Consider the following 24,210-nt stretch of genomic DNA (forward strand, 5'->3'; position numbering starts at 1 on the left):
TATCAAGGTCTTGCTAAGATTCCAGATATAAGTTTTCCTAAACTTCTTGAGAAATCCTGCATTTTTTTTTTCAACTGCATTTCTTGTGTCTTGAAAAGGTGTTCTTTTACATCCCCTTCTCTCCCAGTTGTGTAAGCAATCTGAAAACTGCTAACTCAGCTAAAGGTGAAGAACTGCCCCCTTTTGAGAAGACTTTGGAAGGCTAACTCATGGTCCTTAAAAGATTAGCAGACTTTGCAATAAATAAACTCAGGATCGATGCCAGTTTTTTTTTTTTTAAAAAAAAAACCACCCTAACATCAACCAAACAATATCACCAACACCAACCTGGAATGTCACTTCCAAATTTTCTGAAAAAAATTCTCTTACTGGGACACCAACCAGTGAACCTAAGCATATTTCATAGGTTGGTGTAATCAAAAAGCTGGTACATTTTCTTCCTAACAAAAGCACTTTGGAGGCATAACATTTGCCAAATTCAAGAGTGAAATAAACAAAACAAAATAAAAAACCAATACTACTCAGGACAAACACAAAGCAACTTCAGGCTGCAATTCCCTAGTCTGCTGTACGTTCTTTGGATCAACTATTGCTACGAAGAATAATCAGTGTAGCAGTGAAGAGAGAGAAGAAATTTAGAGAATCTAGGAAAGAACATTGAAGTCTCTAAACATATTGGTGAAAGAGGCACTGCATTCTCCTATTTTATCATATACACACTCATCAGTCCAAAACATAATATGGCACCAAATTATAAAAACGTTTCTATAAAAGCAGGAAGATATTATGACTACTCACCACTTTATTGGCAAGAAAAAAAGAAAAAAAAAAAAGGAGAAGGTTTTTCTAGCAGAAAGTATTTACTGTAAAGTTTTAGGGCAAAAAAAATATGAAGATTAAGAGATCAAAAAACACATTTTGTTCCTTTGAAGAAAAACAGTTGTTCTCACACAAGAGGAAAAAAAAAATCAAGCATTATTGGCAAGGTCATCCATGGTTGCTGCACAGTGCAGTGTTAAATGTTACTTTTGTCTTAACACAAGCAGTTGGGTCTCCTTACTCTAGTATATGCCCTTTCACAAAGTTTTCATGAAACATAGGACCACGCTTTGCTTTGTTTATCTCCCCTACTTGTTGAGACCTGAATATGTCAGCATTTTGTCTTTCTCTGTCCCAGTCCTATTCCTTTCCTGCCTGTGCCCATTCTGCAGCCACTACCAATTTGCATGAAGACTATGTCCCTCTGCAGAGCTCATACATTTGTTGTTCCACTGCCAAACACAAAGGTTGTTGGTTAGTAAGAGCTGTTGTTTCCAAGAGTTCACAAGGCCCTTCAGGCTTTAAGAACCAAATATCACTACTGAAGGAAAAGCATGCTCAGTCACCTGAATGACAGAACGGAATATACTCATTAGGACAGCTGAAAAATCCACAGAGGTACAGGCAATTCCTGGTTTTAATTATGAATATATTAAGATTTCATGAGCTCAGCTTCCTGCCTGGAGTGCCTGTTTGGAGCTCACTTTGCATATAAGCAACATTCACAGTCATATTCTGAGTGACAGCTGAATCAACCCAGTCATCCTGTCCCTAGCAATACTCTTCTAAACAACAAATAATTCAAAATCTCAACTGGAAAAAAAAAACAACACATTTACATTCTCTACATTCTGTTTGTTGTCTTAGATATAGATGAGGAAGAAATAGCCATTAGTAAATTTAGGGTTAAAGATAGAGAAGAAAAATTAGCTAGGCTGACAGGATTAGGAGGAATAGAAATATGTAAAACCTCAGCTAGACCAACAGTAACCACAGGAGAAGAGCAGGTGGAAGAAGGCAGAAAAAGCAGGAGTATGTAGCAGACCATCTAGAATTCCTAATTCTAGAATATTAAAATTTATTTGATAAAATGATCGAATTATTATTAATAAAATTCAATACAAATATGCCGAAGTGCAATGTGCACTGCATAGAAATAAGGGATGAGTTTTGCGCTGACCTTTTTATTTTCTCATGAAGAAAGACCTGGTAATAGTTATTCTTCTCAAGAGGAAAGATAAAGGTCATCGCAAGCAAGTTCAATTGTGGGTATATATACAATAATTATAATGAAGAAAGAAGAAATTACAGAGAGCCACTTCCAGAAAGTCATTAATATTTTTTTTCCTGCATTTACATTCACCACTAATAAGCATTTAAAATTAATTATTTCAGGAATTAATTTTCATAAATCAAGTCTCTTAGACTTCAGAAAAACAGAAAAAAAAATTGATGGATCATCAAACAAGATTTCATAAGCAACTTCAGAATCCAGCTCTTCTTAAAGTCCTTAAGTTAGAGTAGGCACTTTTAAAATGTGACCTCTGCTTTTTGACTGAGAGCCTAGATAACTTCCATGCCCAAGCAGAAGGATCTCTGAAGGTAAGGTTTTATGACAGTGTACAACAAAAGTGCAATTCTGGCTCCACTTCTAAAAATGTTCCAAAAGCCTCAAACTTGGCCTGTAAAATCCAGGCAAGAGGTGTCTTATCTAAATCCATACTTAAAACATTTAAAGAAGGAATAAAATATTTTAGGATACTTCTCTTAATAAGCCTCAACTTCTGATGTTTCTGCACTCTCTTCACATTATTTAGCTAATTAACAAAAAAATGCTCCCTCACCTACCCTCCTCTCTAATTGCAAACAGTTGCAATTATTGGACAAAAGAATGTTGTTGAAACTGATTCCACAGTTGTGTTGTAGGTTTGCAGGAATTTGCACCAGAAACTGCTTTCTTAAATACGTGTGCATGCGCATAACTCTGTTCTTATATATAAGCATTGTAAAGATTTATGTGAATTCACTGTAACTAAATTGGTTTGTTCTCTTAACCCATAATAGCTCTTAGTTATGTAAATAGTTTAAGCATTCAACATGACGTTTTATAAACTTTTATTAATAAAGGTTTTGCTAAAATAAACGTAGTAGCTATTAAAATACTCGTAGAAAACATAAACAGTTCCCTATATAAATACGTCTACCAATTGAGTATTTAATTAACTAATCCATACATTATAACTTTGTAGTGTAGTGTTATTTGACAACCATGTACAGGAGTTACAGTTCTCAGGCCTGAATTTATCTGCTACAGAGAAAGAAGTCTTTAGATGTCAAGTAAAGTTTCCCATACTCATTGATCAGCAGCAAGATCTAAATTTAAAAGTCATTTCTGAAAATTACATACCCCTAATTGTGACAAATGTGACTTGACATAATATTTACATACACAGAATCATAAAGAAAGCATCTTATTTAAACCACATTATATCCTTTAATAATCTGCAGGGTTAAAGTATTCAAATTTATAGCCTGATTCCAGAAATGACTTTACTCCAAAAGGCACAGAAGACAAAGCATTTCAGCCTCGTTTGCTTTAGTGAGAGGAAACACAATACAGTTGTTGGCATGTTTCCACAAGAAAAGTCTGGCTCCCAGATGCTTCTCTAGTGACTCCTTTAAAATGTTCTACCAAGACATTTTTGTATTCTTTGTGTTGATCATTAAATGCACATTGAAAAAAAAAAAAAGAAAAAAAAAACCAACCAGCCTTCACCCTTTGGACACGTTCATGAGAAGTAACAAACCCCCACCACTGCCTCTTTTCACTGTTTGTGGCACAGTCCACTAAATTCAGTTATGGCGACTATGTTAAATTTGTTCTCCAGCTTAAACAATGAAATACAGTAATGGTGAAGCGTGCTTGCTATGATTCACTAGTAAAGAAAAATCAGAATAAATCAGAAATGAGATGAAAACTATAGCTGCTACACAGACTGTTTACACATACAGTATTTGGGGGTAACAAGTCCACATTCATTTCTATACATGTTAACAAATGCAGTCTCATTCCCCTCCTCTCATCCGCTAGGACCAGAGTGGGATCAGCGGCTTTGGATGAGAGAGTAGCCCTACATGAGCCCTACTCTGAGAGACGAGGCAGGATGGCAGGGATCTGAAAACAGTTCATAAACAGGAGATGAAAACTGCATCCAAGCAGCTTGCCACTTTACTGTGGGATCGGCATGCAGCTGGTTCTTAGAAAAACCAGGGCCTCTAGAGTCCCAGATTAGCTGAATTTTCTTGCAGCCAGCACTTGGATTCTCCAGGCCTTATGCCAATGACACAGCACAGTCCCAAGCTGTAGTGTACAAGCAGCCATTTGCTAAGCCTGAGCTAGGTGATTTAATCCAGAAACTGGTCTTAATGATCCTTATGGAAATGATAAAATCATATCCATCTTGAAATGTTGTTTACTGAATTATCTGAAACCACTGCTCAATATTTAGTAATAGAAACTTTACTCCTTCAGAAATAAATTTGAGACAAGGTATGAAAATACATTCAATTAATACATTTTGTCATAATTGAAAGGTAGATACTCTTGCTTTGCCCTGGAGACAATAGCTTTGTCTTGACAGTAAGATTCCTTCCTTTTATTTCCCAGCTTTACTTATGGTTGCATTCAGTTTTCAAGGACAGAATAATTGTTGCAGCCTGGCCACAAACCACAGGGAGAAGCACTCGATCTTTTTCCTTAAAGAAATCAAAAGTTCTCAAGCTCTTAAACTAGTTTTCATTAGATCATAAAAACTTTTTCGATGTAGGAGATTAAGATTTCCTAGGAAAAAGTACACTGCAGGGCAAAAAAAAAAAGAAAAGAAACAGTACTGAAACAAAACATCTCCTGTGCCAACTGTGTTTCAGACTTATTTTCTTCCTATTTTGCTCTCTAGTCCAAATTTCACTGATTTACAACAAGCTCTCCCCAGTCTCTTCTGGCTTATTAAAACAACGACCTTTCCTTCAGTGCTGAAGCTCACCTGTACGCCTGCACGCTGCCACCTCTGAAGCTCCCCCCTCCCTACACTAGGGCATAGAAGACTGTTGCATCTTTCCCTCCCCATCTAGTTGACCCTGCTGACTGTGTTCCTTTCCCAGAAGCAGCCAACCTGCTCCTTTCAAAGACAAGGAATCAGAGAGTAGCAGCCAAGAAATGCAGACAAACAGCCCTTTCTTATGTTGTTTTCCTCATCCATATGCAAGCTAAACATGACATCCATTACAAATGTAATACACTGCAACAAACAAGCAAAACAGGCATACTTGCACTACAGACAACAACATTCATGAAGCTCTAGTTAATTAGTAGTATTTTCTTTGCCTAATTTCTCCATCTTGAGGAGAGTGGGTAGCAGATAAGTATACTGAGACAAATATATATATATATATATGTATATATATATATATATATATATATATATATATATATATATGGAGGGATTTATGCTTTCCAAAGGCTTAAGAATTCAAATCAGAGAATTGAATGTACAGTAACAGAATGATTAAGTCAGTCTTTAAAGCCCACCTTGCTGGGTCTTATTTTAGAACCAAGTTGTATAAATTATGGTTCTTTAATAGCTACCTTGTGGAAGCCAGAAAAGTTGAGAAGCACTAGCCTGAGGCACCGTATAACCTCTGGTTGCTCTTGTTTCTCAAAAGACTCTGCCTAATGGTTTTAATAGCCTGATACGCAGTCATTCATCACAAATTCAAAAACTAAAGGTTCCTTGATCTATCTATATAGCATTCATCACAGTTATATTCAAGCAGTAGAGCAAGCCCAAATTTTCTATTTTCATAAATATACATAACACAATTGACATTTTACTTTGAACTTGCTAAACTACAGCAATTCCTCAAATTTATGGTTAATAAACTATCTCACATACCAAGGCATTTCTTCTGAAGGCTTTGTATTAGAATTATTTCACTGCTGCTTAATTAGATAAAACCAGTGCCACCAAAGAAAGAACTTCAGGTCCATAACCCATTGAAGACATGCATGCATAAACAAAGCTTTGCTCACATTTAACATGAACTCAACTGTCAGAAACACAGTCCTCATCAAAAAAAGCTATGATACAAGTAAAATTACTTTGTGTGATTTTCTCTCCCCAGGATGACAAGCTATTCTGGGACAGAATTCTGCCTTTCAATAACAAACAACTTCTGTCACATACTGTTCACATCAGATTGGTTTTGCAGATCAATAGTGTCAAAAGTTATTTAGCACTGGCACACAGAAAACAATGTAAAAATGATTGATTGGTACTTGCAATAAAATAATCTTATTTCAATAAGTAAATTCCTTTCATTGAGATGTGTACTAATTAGTTTTTGAAATGCTTCTTTAAATATAGAATTTCATTATTAAAAATACTTCCTTTTCGGATATTATTAAGTTAAGCCTTCTAATTTTAAGCAAACAAGCTTCAAAATGCCAACAGACAATGAATATTTAACAATCCATTTCTAGATATTTTTTGTGCTTTTTATTTTATTATTCTTATTGTTTGATTTTTGTTTGCTTTTGTTTTGTTTTTTAATTCTGAAATACTGAAATAAAATTTAGCCTTTGAGAACCTGAGACTTTGATAAACACAGCCTTTCTAACATGAATTGTTATGCAACTTACTGTTATAATGGATCACAACTCAGGAAGGATACTACTGTTTGTGCCTCTTGTGAACTTCGAAGCCTGTGAAGTCTTGAATGCATTTCAACAAGAGGAAAATACCTAAACTTAATTGTACACATCTTCCATTTATTGTAGATACCATAATTAACTGCTTTGAATTTCACAGCTGGCCACCATTCCTTCTACAACTCCAACAATGGAATATAGAAATCTCAATCTGAAATTCTGAAAACATAGGCTTAGAATAAGTGGTTTTTGTTTAGAAGGGAAAAGAAGAACAATTTTTTCTGCCCCAGAAGTATGTTATTAAACAAAGAACATTCTTTTCTAAGAGTACTTTTCAGCAGAAAATCCTCCCTCCCCAAGTCCAGCAAGGGCCTCTTGCACACAAATCAGCCTAAATTTGAATACTCAATTATTATTCCATTTTTACCAGCTTCCTCACTTGGATGTTTGTGAATGTTTATGATATATTTGAATTGCACCAGCCACAGCAGAGTTCCTGACAGCTACGGAACATCCGTTATCCACAGATCAACAACACATATTCACTTCTCAAGAAACACACAATAGTCTGTGAACCTTAGTTTTTCTCTCAAAGACTTGCCACTTCCCACTCAAGGGACATCTTATTATTTTCAGGTACACCAGATTGTCACACCACCTCTTCCATCACTGACACTTAACATCAATAGAAAAAAAGGTTTCCTCTTTAGATGGTGGATTACATTAATTGAAGATAAAGTTGAGATTCAGGTACCAGGTTCCTAACCATCTTCTGGATGTGATGTCTTCAAATACAAGTTGTCTGCATTCATAACTTATGTTTCACGATCACTGGGTATCAGTGGAAAGACACTTGCTATATATTAATTTCACAAGATTACTGCCTCAAAACTCAGGGCAACAGAGAATTCAGTCACAGCTCCAGTCCATCACAGTAGTTTAAATTCAGCAATATGCAGCTGCAAGAAAATGTTTCCCAGTGATTTCCATATTTGGCATATAATCAAAGATGCTTAGAAGACCCAAAATCCCAGTGATAATAACAAACAAACCAAAAAAAAAAAAAAAAAGAAAAAAAAAACCACATAGGCAGAAAAAAAAAAATCACTACACCCTAGCACCAATATGTAGTTTACATCTTTTTTTTTTTTTAACTGATTTTACATTATTTGAATATCTTCTGATTTACAGTGAAGTAAGCCCTCTTATTCTGATATTGCATCTATTAGTAAGATATTATGGGCAAACATACGCAGTATTTAAAAATAATGCAACGATTAAACAAGTGAAAAATACTGATTTCTTAACAATGAGATCCCATTTTTGAAAAAAATGGTTCTGAAGAATGATCATTCCTCTTTTTTCATTCCACTTTAAAAGGAGAAAAAAAAAGAAAAACAAAAACAAAAAACCACCTCATATGTTTTAACGGAAATAATTCAAAACACTTTCAGTAATTACTTTCAACACTCATCTTTAGATGATGATCTTTAGATGAGTGTCCTTGAAAATTCTGATCTACTTTTCAGCTTCAAATATCCCAGACTTTACTTAGATTTAGAAATCATGTCATTTTCTAATAAAATACAGTTAGAATTCTTTTTGTGGGGAAAAAGAAAATATATGTATATTTAAATAACACAACAGTATTATATATTACTTTTGTGGAAAACAAGTAAGGAATTCCATAAATATTTGATAAATAACTGATGCTGGGAGGAATTTGGACAATATACCAGGATATATAATATACTAAACAGCAGTCTTCACAAATAAGATGTTAGATTCCATAATCATTTTTTTCTCTGCTGACTCAGACCTACTGCTCTGATTCACACTGATCCATTAACAGTTTCTTTGTTTTAACTTACTGGTTTTGGGAACTGCTCATACAGCTATGATCCACAACAGGGACTGCCAGGCACCAAACAGACCCTGGCAGTGATATATTGAAAACTCTGAAGCAAGCACAGATCTACTGAAAAGGTACATTCACACATCATTGTGAAATCCTCTATGCAAGCACCAGAAAGTCGATACATCTGACACTACATTTTGAGGATGGAAATATCTGCTATAATCTTGTGTTTGTGAGTGACAGGTCAAGCTTACACTCAAGCCTCACTAAACAATCAGGACTTCTTTCTTCCCTAGAGGTAAACCAGGGATCACATTCTTGCCTTCTCCCCCCTTCAAGCAGCGAAAAGGTTACATCATATATACAATTTCCTTCTTCAAAGCTCAAATGACCGAGTAACAGGAGAAGATGATAAGGACATTAAGTTATGCTATTTAGCTGCAGAGATTAACTGTTAAAAATTACGACAACAAAGCTGCTTTGAGAGACAATCATGAGTCAGAGACAAGCTGATCATTCTCCATCATTCTCATAAGCAGTGTTAGAAATATGTTCTGAAACAACATCAATATAATTTTAAAGCTATTACTTCAAGATACTTCGTTTAAAATAAGCAACCATAAAAAAAAAAAAAAAAAAAAAAAAAAAAGGTTTCTTTGCATAGCACACTTTCCGTTGCATAAAACTTAGGACATTTCTTACCTTTCCCCCAGCTTTGCCCTGGTTACAGAGTTTCCCTAGCTAAGCTTCTAACTGCACTGCAAAACAGAATTACTGTCCAGATACTGTGGCTTGATCAAACTATTTGGCAGAGGAATGATTATGAGAGTTAAAAGAAAAAAGGCAAGCTTTTCAGTCCCATGATCCTTGTCCCAGTCAAACACTGAACCAATCCCAAAATTTAATCTACAGCCAAGTAGGGACTGACGCAAGTTGTGTTGGCTGGATTAGTTCCCCACAGCAATTCCCCTGGCTAGACGGCACTGAATTTCACTGTCCTCTTACCCAAATATTCTTTATCTTTTGGACAGGTTAAAATTAAATGACGCAAAGCCAGAAATTTCAGATTTGTACTACACCACATCACTTGAGACATCCAACCTTACCAAGAAGCACCAAAGAGATCATCAAACCCTATCTTTAGAATCATTTTGGTGGAAGCTATACTGTATGCACTGGAAACTACTACTATCCTGCAAGTTTGCAAGCAGAATGAGAACTGAAAAAAATAACACAAGACTGAAAATTAATATAAGGATGAGAGCTTATATTAAGACTGCTGTCCTCCTATTGTGCAAGACTGTTATAGAAAGAACACAACCGATTTTTCAGAAAGGATCACGGTGGCAGGCAGTGGTTAGTACTGCAATTTCATGCACGTGGTCTACACACATGTAAGACCAAAGAATGAAGGAGAGAGGGGCCTTAAAAATTAAGTCACTAAGATCAGGTTATTAAAAGAAATTTGGTCTTCAGGAGTGATAAGAAAAGACAAAATCTTGAAAAATGACAACTAACTTCTGAGAAGAGCAACTCTGTAGTTTTTTCTTAAACACCACTAAACTAAAGACTGTGCATTCAGATATAACTACGCACATATATAACATGGTTTAACACTAGAGTTTGAGAAGTTATTTTGTGTTACAAAGAATCAGTTCTGTGGACCATAATATGGACCACAGAGTGGACCACAATAAATAATTGCCATGTCAAAACCATGTACTAAAGAAGAAAATAAATAGCTAATTAAGAGCTATTTTATCAATGGCTAATTTTAAGAGCCCAAAATACTGACAATATTTTTATTTCTGTTCAACTATATTTTCCATATGCACTTTTATTTAAAATTAAACAGTGGTTTAGTTTGTTGGAAAAAGTATAAAGCTTTTCTTTATCCCCCTAAAGAATCTCACAAGGAAGATTTAAAAGTTGGAAAAGCTTTAGCAGTTCTGATGCTTTAAGCTCCACATAAATAAATATAGTAAAACACACTGACTGAGAATCAGGCAAATGATGCTTCTAGTAAATATGAATTTGTATGTGCTATTAAAGAAGAAAGTGATTTAAAAGATAAAGACTAATTTTTCCACCTGTCTTTGTACCGTCTGCAACTACCAGCCCATTTCTTCTGCTAGTAAGCAGTACAAATTGAATTCCATTGAAATCTAAGCTTTTAATAGGTAATAGACTATTACTATTACTGGATTGAAACTAGTGAGCTCTTGTCTGGAAAATTCATTTTTCTACACTGTCTACTGCTACATGAGAGATGAGGGGGCAAAAAGCAATGCGGTAGTAGTGAGTACTGCACCAGCCCATTCTGATTACTGCTACGCTTCAAAATACTCATTTTTTCAAAATAGTGAGAAAATACACATATCCTCTCTTTAATCCAAACACTCCTTATTGTAATACTAAGCCCAATATTACAAAATTGACTCCATTATGAACTGGTTCAATTTGCTTTGAAATGTTGATATAAAAAAACCCACTAGACTATGCAACTGACTCCTTGAGAAATGGCAAATTAAGTCAGATAAATAATGACAAGGTACAAAGAGCTGCGTACCTGAAGTACAAGACTTTAAAGTTTTGCTGCATGGAAAGTTAGTGGACCTAATATCGAGATGCTTTGAGGATCAATACAAAGTGAAAATACATTTCTTCTTCCTTCTCACAAGGACCTAGCATGTGCCTTCTGAGTTTAGCATGGCTTTTGGGCTCTACAAGAAATTATTAAGGGAACTGAAAGCTATAAGAATTCAGAAATTCTTATTTGCTCTGGATTAGAAAGTGAACTAACAGCAAGGATAATGGACTTCCACTTTTTGACTATGAAAGGAAGAAAGAATACATTCACTTACTGGGAAAATAAAAAGGACAGTCAGTGGGAATTAAAAGCCTACCATCAATGAAGCCAGCTGAGACCAAAGTGGAGTATACTCTTTTACTATCAGTTTAAGTGAACGGAATAACAAGAAGCAAGTAAGGCCTATTCCTGTGAGATTTGTCCACTAGCACTTCATCTAATGCCCTTCAATATGTTAAGGATAAAGAAGTGAAAGATTGATTTAGGGCAACAGAAACATTAGTTTTTACTGCCATTTAGCAAATGACTTTTGAAGTACATTTATGGGAGAGAAAAACAGATTATTGTCACTCAAAATCTATAGCAAGTTTCTTTTTGTTTTCTAGTTATATCAACACATCACAGCCAAAATTCTGAGCTCCACTGTAGAAAGTAAGACTTCTTGAAAAGCTTACAATTAAAATAAAAAAGATGGAGAAGGCACAAAATAGGGAAGGTAAACCCCTAATCCACAGCATGAAAATGAAAAACTCCAAGATCATGGGGGGGGGTAAATAATTTTTTTCCTCCACCAATATTTAATGTTACTGCTGTAAAACCTACTTCCTGTTTGACATTCAAACAAATGGGTAACATAACTGAAATCTCAGGAAAGAAGGAAAAAAATTATCCAGAACATGTGTAGAGCTTCCTTAATGAAAACATAAGCAAGCATAAAGGATCATCTTCTGTAAGAGCCTGAGCATCCAAAAAGCACTGCAGTGTTTGGGTACATTACTCCTGCTACAAGATTAAGCCACCTAACATAGATTGTATATTCACTGCAGAAGCTCTCCCCATAGAATTTCCCAATTCTATACAGTAGTTTTGAATTTTTTTTAGTAAGTCTCTCATGTTTTCTTCTCTCACAATTCATTGAACCAACTTTAAAATGAAAATCAAGACAAACATACAAATGTTTGGGTGGTTGTTATTTTTTTTGCCTCCCATAGACAGAATATTCAATCCTGAAGATAAATAAAGTTAGTCAGCATCATGTGACCTTACAGGATTTTTCTCTCACGTTAGCTGCTGATAATTGCACTGACTCAAACAGCAAGGGATGCAGAATGTTGTGTCATGCAAGTGATTACTGTCATACCATTTTAAATTATTTGTTAACTAATGGTGGCTGAATAGTAACTTCTAAAATAGCTTCTTAAAATATAAAAAAGATCAAACACCTTCTTCCTATCACTTAAACACCTATAATCAATTCAAAAGCTGTTCACACTACAATCTTGTCTGTCACACCATAGTCATGCAGGAAGATATGAAACAAAGCATGTCAGTACTCAAGTTGTCTTTATTTAGAGTTCATCTCCAGAGCCCCTTCAAACCAACATATTGCTTTCTTGCAAGATCATAAAATCTGTATTGGGCAGCAGCTGTAGTAATAGAAAACTTTTGCCTAATATAAATAGCAAAACAAAGCGAAGAAAATGATGGGCAAGGTGGTAGAAAAAGCTGTAAGGCAAGTCAATTTTGTAATTAAAAAAAAAAAATTACATATTAGAAAATGTTAATGAGCTAAAAGTCCCTCAAGACCACCTTTACACTTTCTGCACAACTTTGATGCCCCTGCTAAAGAAAACTGAACTGTTCTCACTAAGATCTGGTTAAAGACATATCTAATGTCACAGAAAAATTAAATATGTATCTTAGTTATCAGGTTGCTTTATCCACTCAGGTTATCAAACTAGAAGCAGAGAAGACAAAATTATCACAAGGCATAAAGTAAAAAAAAAAATCTCAACAATACCTGGAAGTTCTTCATAAATGCTGTCATCTATTGGCTCCCTGCTTGCATGTCCAACATCATCATATTCCTCCTCTTCCTCAGGAATAGTATTAGATTCCATATCTATGTAAAAGCAAAGTTAACGTTTCGTAAATAAGAAAACTAAGATAAATTCATTCAAAATGAAAACATAATTTGTTTCATTTTACAAGCTGGTTCTTACAGTACATTCTGCTTATTTTCTTAAAACACTCATAACAAAGTTTTCAAGTTGTATGGTATTATTGGAAGGAAAAGCAAATATATTGCATAAGGAGAAAAGTCGTGTAAAAGCCACAAGATGACTGAGAACCAGGAGCTGCTATTCAAAACTTGGATAAGTAGTAATAAGAGAGATACAAACGTGACAGGCCTGTTAATGGATAGCACTACCATCACTAAGCAGTATTGATAATAAAGGATATGGCTTTTCTGGCTGGTTTACCTTGAATTACAAATTTCACTTGCTGTACCCATTCCTCTGCTTCTTTGGGAGTGGCAGCTGTAAACTATTAATAATAAAAATTAATAAACTGTTTATCAATAACGAGTAGTAGTAATGACAAAAACATAACTACAATTTCATTAGCAATAAAAAAAGGGTCTGTAGCATTCTCGCCACTTCCTCAAGAAACCATTAGTAATTCTTTGCATGTCTTCTGGTACTTTTCTTGCAAGGATGCTTCTTATAATGTAAAGCTAATTTTGACAAATTTACGTAATTGAAGGAGAGGATGATGGATTTGAAACTCTGATCAGCAGCTGGCAGCTGTGCAGAAAAAAAGCTGCTTCTCTTCATCAATGTCAAAGCCAGAACTGATGAACAAAATTTGCCCTTGACAATTAGAAGACACCCATGAATTTCTTTAGACTGCTGGGTACAGTTTTCTTAAAAATGTTCTTGTCAGACTCCAACACACTACCTGACAGCTTAATTAACTGGCTTTCAACTGCAATCTCAGATATTTAAAACTTATTAAACTTACATTCCATATTGATGTCTAGCTGATAGATCTCTGAATTGCACAGCTGATATGTGCCTTTAAGCAGATATACTTGGCAAAGCCATGACCAATACAATACGTATTTAACACTGATAGATATTTTGTTTAACTTTTATTTCCACTACTTAATTCATCCAAGAAATAATACAGACATACTATATGATATTAAAATACTAACATTGAAACGACGAAGATAAAGATGATAGATTTCCCTGTTCTTGTCCAAAATGATAGTATTTGAATGCATACATATATTTTTTTAATTAGATTTTTTTCCCTAATATACGAATATATAGTATAAGCAAGCAAGGATCTCCTTTTTTTATTAAGATGTCAGTGGAAGTTGTTTTACTGAAATGTTAATTCAGTAACTGGAATTGTAACGGCTTTATCAATTTAATTTCAAGTTGACATAAAAAGTCCAACCTGATAAATGCGCTTATCAGGAGCGGAGATTTCAAAACAGCAATCTTTCTTTGCGTCCTTCCGAAGGCTATTATTCATTCTGATGGTGTAGCCCTCTAAGGCAAATTCACCTTTCTGTTGTTTGTCTGTTGGAGATAAAAAACAAAGGTAGAGCTTCATTTACAACAGTGAATGCGAGTGGCTTAGCAGGTTATCGTTTATTCAGATTTGGTTTTCCATTTCATGAATTTTACAAAGAACAGGGGTGGGTTTTTTTTAGCAAAATGATTAGGTGGTACTTCTGGAGATAAAGCTTTACTTTAAAGGAAGATGTACACAAAAGTATAGTTTTCTGTAGGATGACTACAGAATTCCACAGAGAAATACTTGCAGATGGTGGTCTTATTTAGCAAGAAGTGCATGTCGTGACAATTGTACCTAGGGAAAGCCAAAGAACTGGAACTTGTGAGACACGCTTCCTATAAATCAGTGTCTCTTTCAGGTTCAGTAAGCCAATGGGAAAACCCACCTAGCTGAGAGCTTGCTGAGCTCCCTCCTAAACTAACCACTTTACTTAAAAAAATAAACTTCAAGCTCCTTTTTAAGCAATTGAAAAAGCTTTTCTTCCCACTCACTCCCAGATGCGCTTCCTTTCCACATGGTAGAAGTACAGAATGAATTCTGTTATAAATTCAGGTGTGTGTTCCCAAAGCATTTTTCTCAACACAGTTTAATTAGCTAATAAAAGCACTGAGCCCTACCACAGTTTATTACGTAGAGCCATGTGGTTGCTTTAAAGACAATTCTACTTTTTCAATTTTAAGGGTTCTGGTTTATAAAAGTAACACTTAGCATAGGCCTGAGGTAAATATTCTGCGTGGTGGTCAAGTAGCACCTGTGTGCTTCTGAGCACTTTAAACCAAGGCATGTTTTGGTGGATATTAAAAAGAAAACAAAAAAAGCAGAAGTAAGTTGTTTTTGCAAGTTCTGCTGATCACAATACAGCATTCAATCTAATATGGGCACCACCAGTCACATTTTTCTCAGGTGTCCCAGAACAAAGTGCAGATGTAAATGAAAATTATATACACCTTTATACTGCTTTGGTTTTTTTTCCCCCACACAGAAGGGGAATGCATTAACTAACAAAAAGCATTAGACACAACAACACTCTGACTACTGCTGAACAGAAGCAAATGAAGGATTCATTGCTCAAGTTTTTCAACAAAAGAAGACAGCTTCTATAGACAGATAAAATAGGAAAAAAACCAAAATTTTTGAAGGGGCAAAACATGGCAAACAGCAACGCAAACATGAGTGAAAGTAAGGGAGTTCCTACACAAATACTCTTCTTAGCAATCTTACATTGTGCTTTCTTCCACCTCTTTCTTAATTCTCACCCAGGGCAAGGAAACAGCAAATTAAAAAATTACATGAGCAAATCCAGAGCATTGTTTTATTTCCTTTTTCTAGCCCCTTCTGTAACAGTAAGTTTTCTTCATTATGTAGTAAGATTCAGTACTGATACTTTTTATTTGCTCACTTCTCCACCCCTACATCAATCAGGACACAGATGCAAAATTCATGGAATCCCACAAAGGCAGATATTAAAAATAACTTGCAATAGGTTAAATAGATCTCCTTTTAATGAAATTCATTTCAGCCTAGAAATTTTATTGTTCCTTCACTTGTGACCTCAAGAAGAAGATGAAGTGGAGCACATTAATTTCTCACTCTCCCATAGTAAATCCCAATAACATAGGAGCAACACAGACAGAATAAACAAGCATCAGGTTCAAAAGGCAATAACATTTTGTCAAGATAAAAATTAGGCAAGTATTCAAATTTAGTTACTTGGAATATTTCCAAAAATACTTCCCTGTGACACAGACGATCCCTTTTAAGAGACCATAATTTTTAAGAGTTAATCTGAGTTATCTGTGCACTGGTACAGTTCTTTCAAAGAGCATTAAAATCAAAACTGAAAGGTGTTATACTTTATACCAGAAGAATGGCACAGTGCATGGTATCCACATTGTATTTGTTCATTTTCCTGTTTACATTGTCTATTTTCTTATCTCTCAGGATATGCCATTCCAATGAAAATCACTTGCATACACCAAAAAGAATTGTATTTCCTTTGCTATTGAATTCTTTCACTGCACTTTATGGCAGCAGACTAGTCATATCTTTGCTACTTTTGCTTCTAATTACCTATGCAGTAAGGTGCCCCTGATAAAAGCCCAGTGTAGCTCTGCATAAGTGCTTAAGATACTTAAGGAAAATTAAGGAAATTTCCTTAAGACCATAAGGAAATTTCAAGACCATGTGATACTTCACAGCCCCAACCATAAGGCCATCAAAGTTGGGAGAAAGACTCAGTATGCATTTACAGTCCCTGTAGCAACAAACCAAAGACCCAGTATGTCCTGAGAAGTAGCTTCACAAGTACCAAGTAGGAGGACAGAGGCCAGTAAATCACCCAGCTGCATCCACTGATGATGACAGACAGTGGGTGCTTACAAATCCCAGTTGCTCCTGTAGAATAGACCTCTCAAGGAGGCACTGGAGACAAACCGTGTGACTTAACAGCCGTGGGGCAAATCGTGACACATGGCAGCTGTTTGGCCAGGCACAGTATTCAGCTGTGGGCTGGAATGCAGAGCTATCTTGTGATTATCATACTTGATGACCACCTCGACTTCATTTCTTAGGAAATGCTTGCAGCTGAGCAGGTGTGCCTTCAATGAACTTTCCCATTCAAAAAATGTTTATATCACAAATACTTTCAGGACACTGTACTTCACTGAGAGTATAACAGCTTTTGATGTTTAAAAACTTTAAAGACCTGAAGATTTTACTTGGAGACCAAATATTAGATATACTAGTTCCGAATGGCAAGAGCTTTAAATGTCCGTAGCTTCAGGAAGCCTATTTACACTACTGAGATGTCACTTTCACTTTGAGTCTCCAAATTAGTACCAGAGTTTTTCCTCAGACAGGAATTCAACAGCATATTAGGGAGGGACTGGGGAGAAACATATGAACGGAATGCACTTCTCCACAGAAGGATAACATTCTTCTTTTTTTTTATTTATTTTCTCAAAATAGGGCTTTGCAATTCAACCACAGGAAACCCTCATGTTGTTGCAGAGCAAAATAGAACAGCAATGCAAAAATATAATTTGATCAGTTTCGTAATAGCAAGAAGGAACACAAGTATCAGTAGGCAAAAGTTTTTCCGCCATTAGGTCAGATCTCATTTCAGAATAAGCTGCTTTTTACTCTTATCTTCTCATCCGCTTCTCTTCACTCTATATCAGGTATGAATCAATAAATAAATAAATCTGGGTCTGTGCGTTCCATTTTGCCTCAGAAATTCTGAATTGTAAAAACTTTGTACAACAGAGCGGACAGTCAGGAATTAAGCACTAAAATAAGTCAAAGTTAGGACAAACATTTTAGAGAAAAATAAGTTTATGGGGCAATACTTAAAGTAGAACAAATACAGATCTGAATGAAATTTGAGAGCCGCCTTAAATGTTTTCCTAAATTTAAATATTACATATAAACTTCATGTATCTTAAAAAGGAAAAAGTGAAATACTGTTAACAATGGAAACAGGACCAATATTACATTAGGAAAAGGGAGTCTCCAGGGAAGCAAACAAAAAGCGTTTTGAAGTAGCCTTGCGTAACTGAGCTGAGTCCATGGGAACTTTTGAAACAAAGGAGGGTAAACCTTCAACTGAGTCTTGAAATGATTGGGTTGTAAATTTGAGGCCTAAGGCATTGTGACCATATTATTAGCACATGTAAAAAGAATTAGTGCACTCTGTAGAACAGAGAGGACTTGGAGATTGGAAAGGAAAGAAGTTACAGAGAAAGGCATAAGGAACAAAGGCAAACAGAAAGATTTCAGAGAGTTATAAAGTATTTATAGATACTATTAGAATCTATAATTTAACTCTCTTCATCTTGAAATTAGGAGCCTGTAAGATCTTACAGTTTACATATCTTCATGCTAAATGTAGTTTTGCATACTTTTCCATACACTTTCTAAAAACAGCACGTCAGTATCTCAAAATGGTAATTCCTTTTCCAGCTTTCTAGAATAAGTCTTTCCAAGTGCGCGCACAGCAATTATTTTTTTATAGGCAGCAAACCTGAAATGCAACAGACTTTTTATTTTCTCACTTGAGAAATCTAAAGTAAAAAAAAAAAAAAAGAAAGAAAAAGAAAGAAAAAATTGAGGCAAAGATACTATTTAGGGCAGCAGTTTGCTTATATTCAAGTCCAAACATGCACGTCACTGAGTTAGAAAGTTGTCCCAGAGGACTCAATAAACCTACAAAGCAATGCAGGTCTTATGAAGCACCAAGATATCAGTAAACGTTGAAGAAACAGCCATAAACTTAACAGCCTGAAAATGCTTTAAGTTACACTACCCTCTGAATAGGCTAAGAGGAAAAAAGAAAAAATACAGCAGCATCTTCCTTTATTCACAACTATTACAATTCTGTAGCCACAGAAAATCAAATTCTAGTAGTTAAAAATAAAAACAATTTTGTGAAAAAATTGAAATAATGAGTCTATTTTCTCCTTCCTATGCCAATGCTACTACATTGGCACTACAAATCGAAGTGCAGGTGGTAAAGGATAATCAAGACTTCATTGTCATTTTCATTTATCAATTACTGCCTTCCTAAACATGTAGCTTCAGTTTGCTGAGAAGGGCATATAAAATTGTGGCTGCTAGGTCATTCTTTTAGATCAACTTTCCTGGTCGTGCACTTTTATGTCTGAAGGACTAGTCATACCACCTAGGTGCCTGAGCTCAAAGAAGAGAAGGCCTGTAAATGTTTATGGAAGAAAAGACTATTAAAGTAAGGAGCAGGCAAGCTTCTGGAAATCCAAGTCAGCTCTGATATTTCAGCATGCTTTTCTGCAGTGTTGTGGGCCACACACTGACAATAGATACTGCAGCACAAGTGCAAAAACACATGCGTTTCCTGCAATATGGACTTCTAAGTCGAACCACAAACCAAGATTTCTCCATCACTGATCAGGAAATAGAAGCGTAGGCGATTTGCTTAAACTTATCTATATTGCAGAGATAAGTAACACTGTTTCATGATCCAGTGCTGCACCAAAAGTACCAGAAAATGTAGGAAGAAAAAGGGGAAGAAGACATATTAGTCAACAGACATCAGGACTGTTATAAGGATGCTTATAATCTCAAACTTGGCCTACAAAATATATGTTTCACCAGATAAAAACTATCCTTCACAGATTAGTGGTCTACATGTCCTGGATTTAAAAAACATGCACAAGATGAAACAAGAAGTAGAAATCTCTGCTACCTGTCTGCATTATATTCCCCAACGCACAACTTTACATTACTCATTAAACACATAGCATGACTGTACGCATATATGGAACCTCTCCTCTGCTCATCTCTCTTCAGACCAGGTTCACGTTGACAAAAGTGGAATTTTCCCATTTCCATTGTGTGAATCAGCTCTGGAATCTATCAGATGGAGGCACAGAATGTATGTGGTTTGTTTGCTTCCTCTGTGAGCTAGCCACAGAGTCTATGTCTATGCAACTCCTAAAAGATGCTCCATGGACCATGAATTCCTCCCACAACATTAGGGTATGGTTAGGAGGATCTTCCCCAAACAACTGAAGCTGGAAATGTATAAACCAAAGCATTTGCCTGTAGATCAAAAAAGAAAAGCTATCTCTGAGTATCTCAGTCAATTCCTAATACGACGCAAACCCATTAACCTCAAACCTCATGCTGTGGAACATGTTTCCATGTGCCTTATCTTTCAGTATAGATATTAGAAATTACAACACAGAAGCCACTGCAAAAGGAAAATGCATGGAAGAGGGGGAAATGGTATTTTCCCACCTTAACCCAAAGACCAAGAACTAGCAGATGAAAAGCCAAAGATTTATAAGGGAACAAACAGCAGATGTAGTAACAAAACTCTGGAAACAGAATTTGAGAGGAAACTGTAGCAAGATGAAAACTGGACTTAACCTCCAAAATACATGATAAACAATTAGACCCTTAAGTTAATTCTCCTTTTTTAAAGAGGGAATGAGTTTAAATGAGTCAGCAAACTCAGTAAGGGAACAAACTAAAAACTGAATCAAATTAAAAACATATGAAAAGACTATCAGCATTAATCTCAAGGGGAGTAGCACAAACAAACGCAGAAGAAAAAAAAGCTCAAATTGAAAGTTTGTCCAAAAATAAGTTCTTTTGGGGAAAAAAGAACGAACTTTTAAAACCTGCACATGTGTTAATTCTATATCATATATCTTACCCTTAAATACAAAATATGCTTTGCCTGCAATTTAAAGGATGCTTTGTTTCACTGACGATTTTTAAAATTCAAAGTGATATTCCAACTTTTATGCCATATTCTTTCAAAAATGGCCATCCAAACTCACCTGCAGAAACTAGTCCTAGTCTCCATAACTGGCTTTTAATTTGATATATTACTTCATTTCCAGAATGAAATTTAGAAATAAACATGGTACACCACTATGTGTTTTTAGCACTAGCATTTTCCTCGAAAGAGCCACCTCTAAAGAATCAGATGGTGTAATTGCTGTAGGGTATTTTAAAATGAAAATCCCATTTAGACAAAAAGAGTCTTTGCTGTCTAGTAGATTAATTAAGAACCGGAGTATTATCAAGCCTAATAGCCAGCTGTTACTGGCATGTCAAGTAGCTTTACAAATAACTAAAACCTTTTTCCTCAGTTTACCTGCTTTAAAAAACGGGCAAATCAGTTACAGAGCCTGAGAGTATCCATATTTATACATTTTTAAAATTCAAAGCACAAAACAAACAAACAAATCTTCTAAAAGTTTCATCTGCTCTCTAAGAATAACCTTGGTTTCTCAGTTACCAACTCCAACTGAAGCTTTCATATTCATTTGTTCATAAAAATATTATTTTAATAGTTTATCATTATTCTTATAATTACCTTTGTCACTTCCATAATAGTAGAAAACCGTCTTACTGATAGCACACCAACGCTTCTGCCATTCAAAGCCAAGAAAACTGTGGTCTGCAAATAATATAACTCATGTTACATTTCTTTATGGCATTACTGAACATGAATACGTTACTTCTTTTCAAAGGTGAGGGAAGAGGGAAAGAGATAGGAAGAGTGCTAGGTAATGAAAACATTATCTGGATATGGAGAAGACATGTATGGAATTGAGAAAAAAGCTAGAAATAATAGATGGTAGTGGAAACAAACGGGAATTTGAAATCATATAGAGAGTGAAGGCATGTGTAACATTAAATATAAGGAAATTATTAACAACTTCCTGAATAATTCCTATAGTTATTGTAGCATTAAGTGGTTATTGAGGTGACAGTATAGGATTTACTGAATCAAGGTAAATATTGACTGAAGCAAAGCTGAGATCAATATTTGTCCTCTTGAAGGAAAATAAATCTTGATGCTCACTGAAACATGAAGCCAACATATGGTACTTTTACATAAATTCCCAATGTTTTCTTCAAAAATATCTGAAAGTCTCTGAATTATGGCTGACGCTGGACTTTCACAGCATGATTTTTTTTTCAGTCCACAAAGAAATGGGAGCATCTTTTAACAACACAGGAGCAATTATGCACTCTTCTTTCTTTTGCATAATAATGATTCTACATTTCAACTGCTGTTCCATTTTATTTATCACTCTGTATGAAGTTATTTGCATGTACAACTACAAATACTGGCACACAGAACCTCCAAACACGACTTACACACTAAACGATTTTCTCAAAGACAGCTAAACTGACCTTTTCTGCGTTTTTCCAGATATCCAGCCTTCAGAACAAACTGAAGATCTTGAGCTGCAATAGGAGGAAACTGATTCCCTGAAAGAAAAAGAATTTCTGTGAACTCCTGCTTTTCAGGAAAAATACTACAGTAGCATAAATGAACTTTAACATGCGTAACGCACAGGACTATGGGAAAAAGTAATTACTATACAAGATCATTCATGTACAAAAAGCTCAAATAACTATGAATGTCAAAACTGTCACTGCTGTCATCACCACTTCAGCATGGAAAAAATATAGCTGTGTAGCAGCCCCTGCAAGTTTTGGAACAAAAAGAAAAATATATAAATTAAGCAAGCAACTTAGAAATGTCAGCCTGTGATTTGAATGTGGTCTGTACAGCAAGCTTGTAATAGAGCAGTGATGTTTGTTTTCAAACGTGCTAGCAAAACCAAGCATCAGAATCCAAGGTGACTACATAGGTAATCTGACTTTAGTAACAGCTCCATGCAAAAACATCTTGAAACAACATACAAGGTGAAAAACATATATTATACTGCATATCAAAAAAAAAGAAAAAGCCCAGTTGAAGGAATGACAAACAGTAGCACTTGCTACTGACTACTGACAGACGTTGCTTAATGTGCAACATGACAGTAAAGCACTGCTGAGGTAAATAAGGTTTATAGGCAACTCTAAACGGGCCAAAGACTTTCCACAGAAATCTGCAAGATTGTTGATCTACATATATTATTTTTAGATTTTATAAAAACTGCTGCACCTGCAAAATAATATTTTCTCAACTGTAAATTCACAGCTACAAGCATGAGACTAGCTAGTCTAACTACCTCACATTAAAAAAGAAATCTAGATGATAAAAATTGCATCTTCCACCCTGCAGCTTTCCCATGCTGAATGAATAAAATTATGGCTTAAATGAAACTGCTAGTATTGAGAAACACGTTAGATATGTCTAATAGCACTTATATGAATGTCACACTGCTTACTGCAAGCAAAAGAGCAGAACAAAAGCTATTCCTGTGCTGCCTTGTTGGTTTTTTTTTCTTTTTAAGTGCATGTGAGGATCACAGTAGAGTTCCTACTACTTATTATCATCAAATATTCATAAGAGTCACTGTAGGTAGGTGGCAAGCTTACATGGCAGCAATTATTCACCAAAATATATGTAATCTCATTAAGTTCCACCAATAAAAGCAAAAAAAAACCACTATATTAGCAGACAACCCCTGTGCTAAACAACCACTTTGAACTACGTACAGTGGGTTAAAGATCAATTGTCTGACCTTGAACTGCAAACACTGTCTCAGGAAGGTGATGCCTACTTCCTGGGTTTTTAGGTAGTCCCTTAAAATAGATTTATTTTTTTAATTGGCATCCAAAAATGAGTTGGATTATTGTGGCCATATTTAAATACAGTTGTGTGAGAAGAAATACAAAAAAACGAGGTAGGAGCATATGAAGAATATTATTGTTAAAACTATGAGAGCCCTCTAAATGAGAATACATTCCTTAAACAACAAAACTTGCTCTTCAGACAACAGAAGATTTAAGATTTTGTTGGGTATCACAAGTTAGTAAATGGATTTTTATATATATTAACATTTCCAATGATTCTATTTTCAATTTGACATTACTCTTGATATTATTTCAACTTCCTCAGAATGCTTAATACTGCGTTAAAAGTACAAAAGCTATTGGCTCCATATCCAAGCATCTTAAAGTGATGCAGCTGTTTGCCTGCGCTAGATCCATATGAAACCACTGTACAACATCAAATGAGAATTTAACACAAAGATACTTGCTGGATGCTGGAGGCTACATTTAATAGCTCCTTAAAAGATGATCTAATGATGACATTATGGCTGAGAGGAGGGGAAAAGCTTTACAAACATACGTAGTGTGCTGCTTTCAGTTGGTCATTGGGAGGCATCAGTGTGCAACACTTACAGCTTT

At 35.3% G+C, this 24,210-nt stretch overlaps 1 protein-coding gene across 2 annotated transcripts in view; it reads right to left on the reverse strand.

Moving 5' to 3' along the window:
• Positions 1-24,210, reverse strand: part of SKAP2 (src kinase associated phosphoprotein 2) — a 110,846-nt gene that overhangs the window by 22,967 nt on the left and 63,669 nt on the right. For both annotated transcript variants that reach the window (XM_052693587.1, XM_052693588.1), the window contains exons 5-9: positions 22,255-22,332; positions 21,428-21,511; positions 14,443-14,567; positions 13,458-13,521; positions 12,995-13,096 (exon numbers count right to left, since the gene is read on the reverse strand). In XM_052693587.1, coding sequence (XP_052549547.1) covers positions 12,995-13,096; positions 13,458-13,521; positions 14,443-14,567; positions 21,428-21,511; positions 22,255-22,332 — 453 coding nt within the window. The remainder of the gene's footprint in view (positions 1-12,994; positions 13,097-13,457; positions 13,522-14,442; positions 14,568-21,427; positions 21,512-22,254; positions 22,333-24,210) is intronic.

The sequence above is a fragment of the Tympanuchus pallidicinctus genome, unplaced genomic scaffold (assembly GCF_026119805.1).
Source record: "Tympanuchus pallidicinctus isolate F22 unplaced genomic scaffold, pur_lepc_1.0 scaffold3, whole genome shotgun sequence".
Classification (NCBI taxonomy): Eukaryota; Metazoa; Chordata; class Aves; order Galliformes; family Phasianidae; genus Tympanuchus; species Tympanuchus pallidicinctus.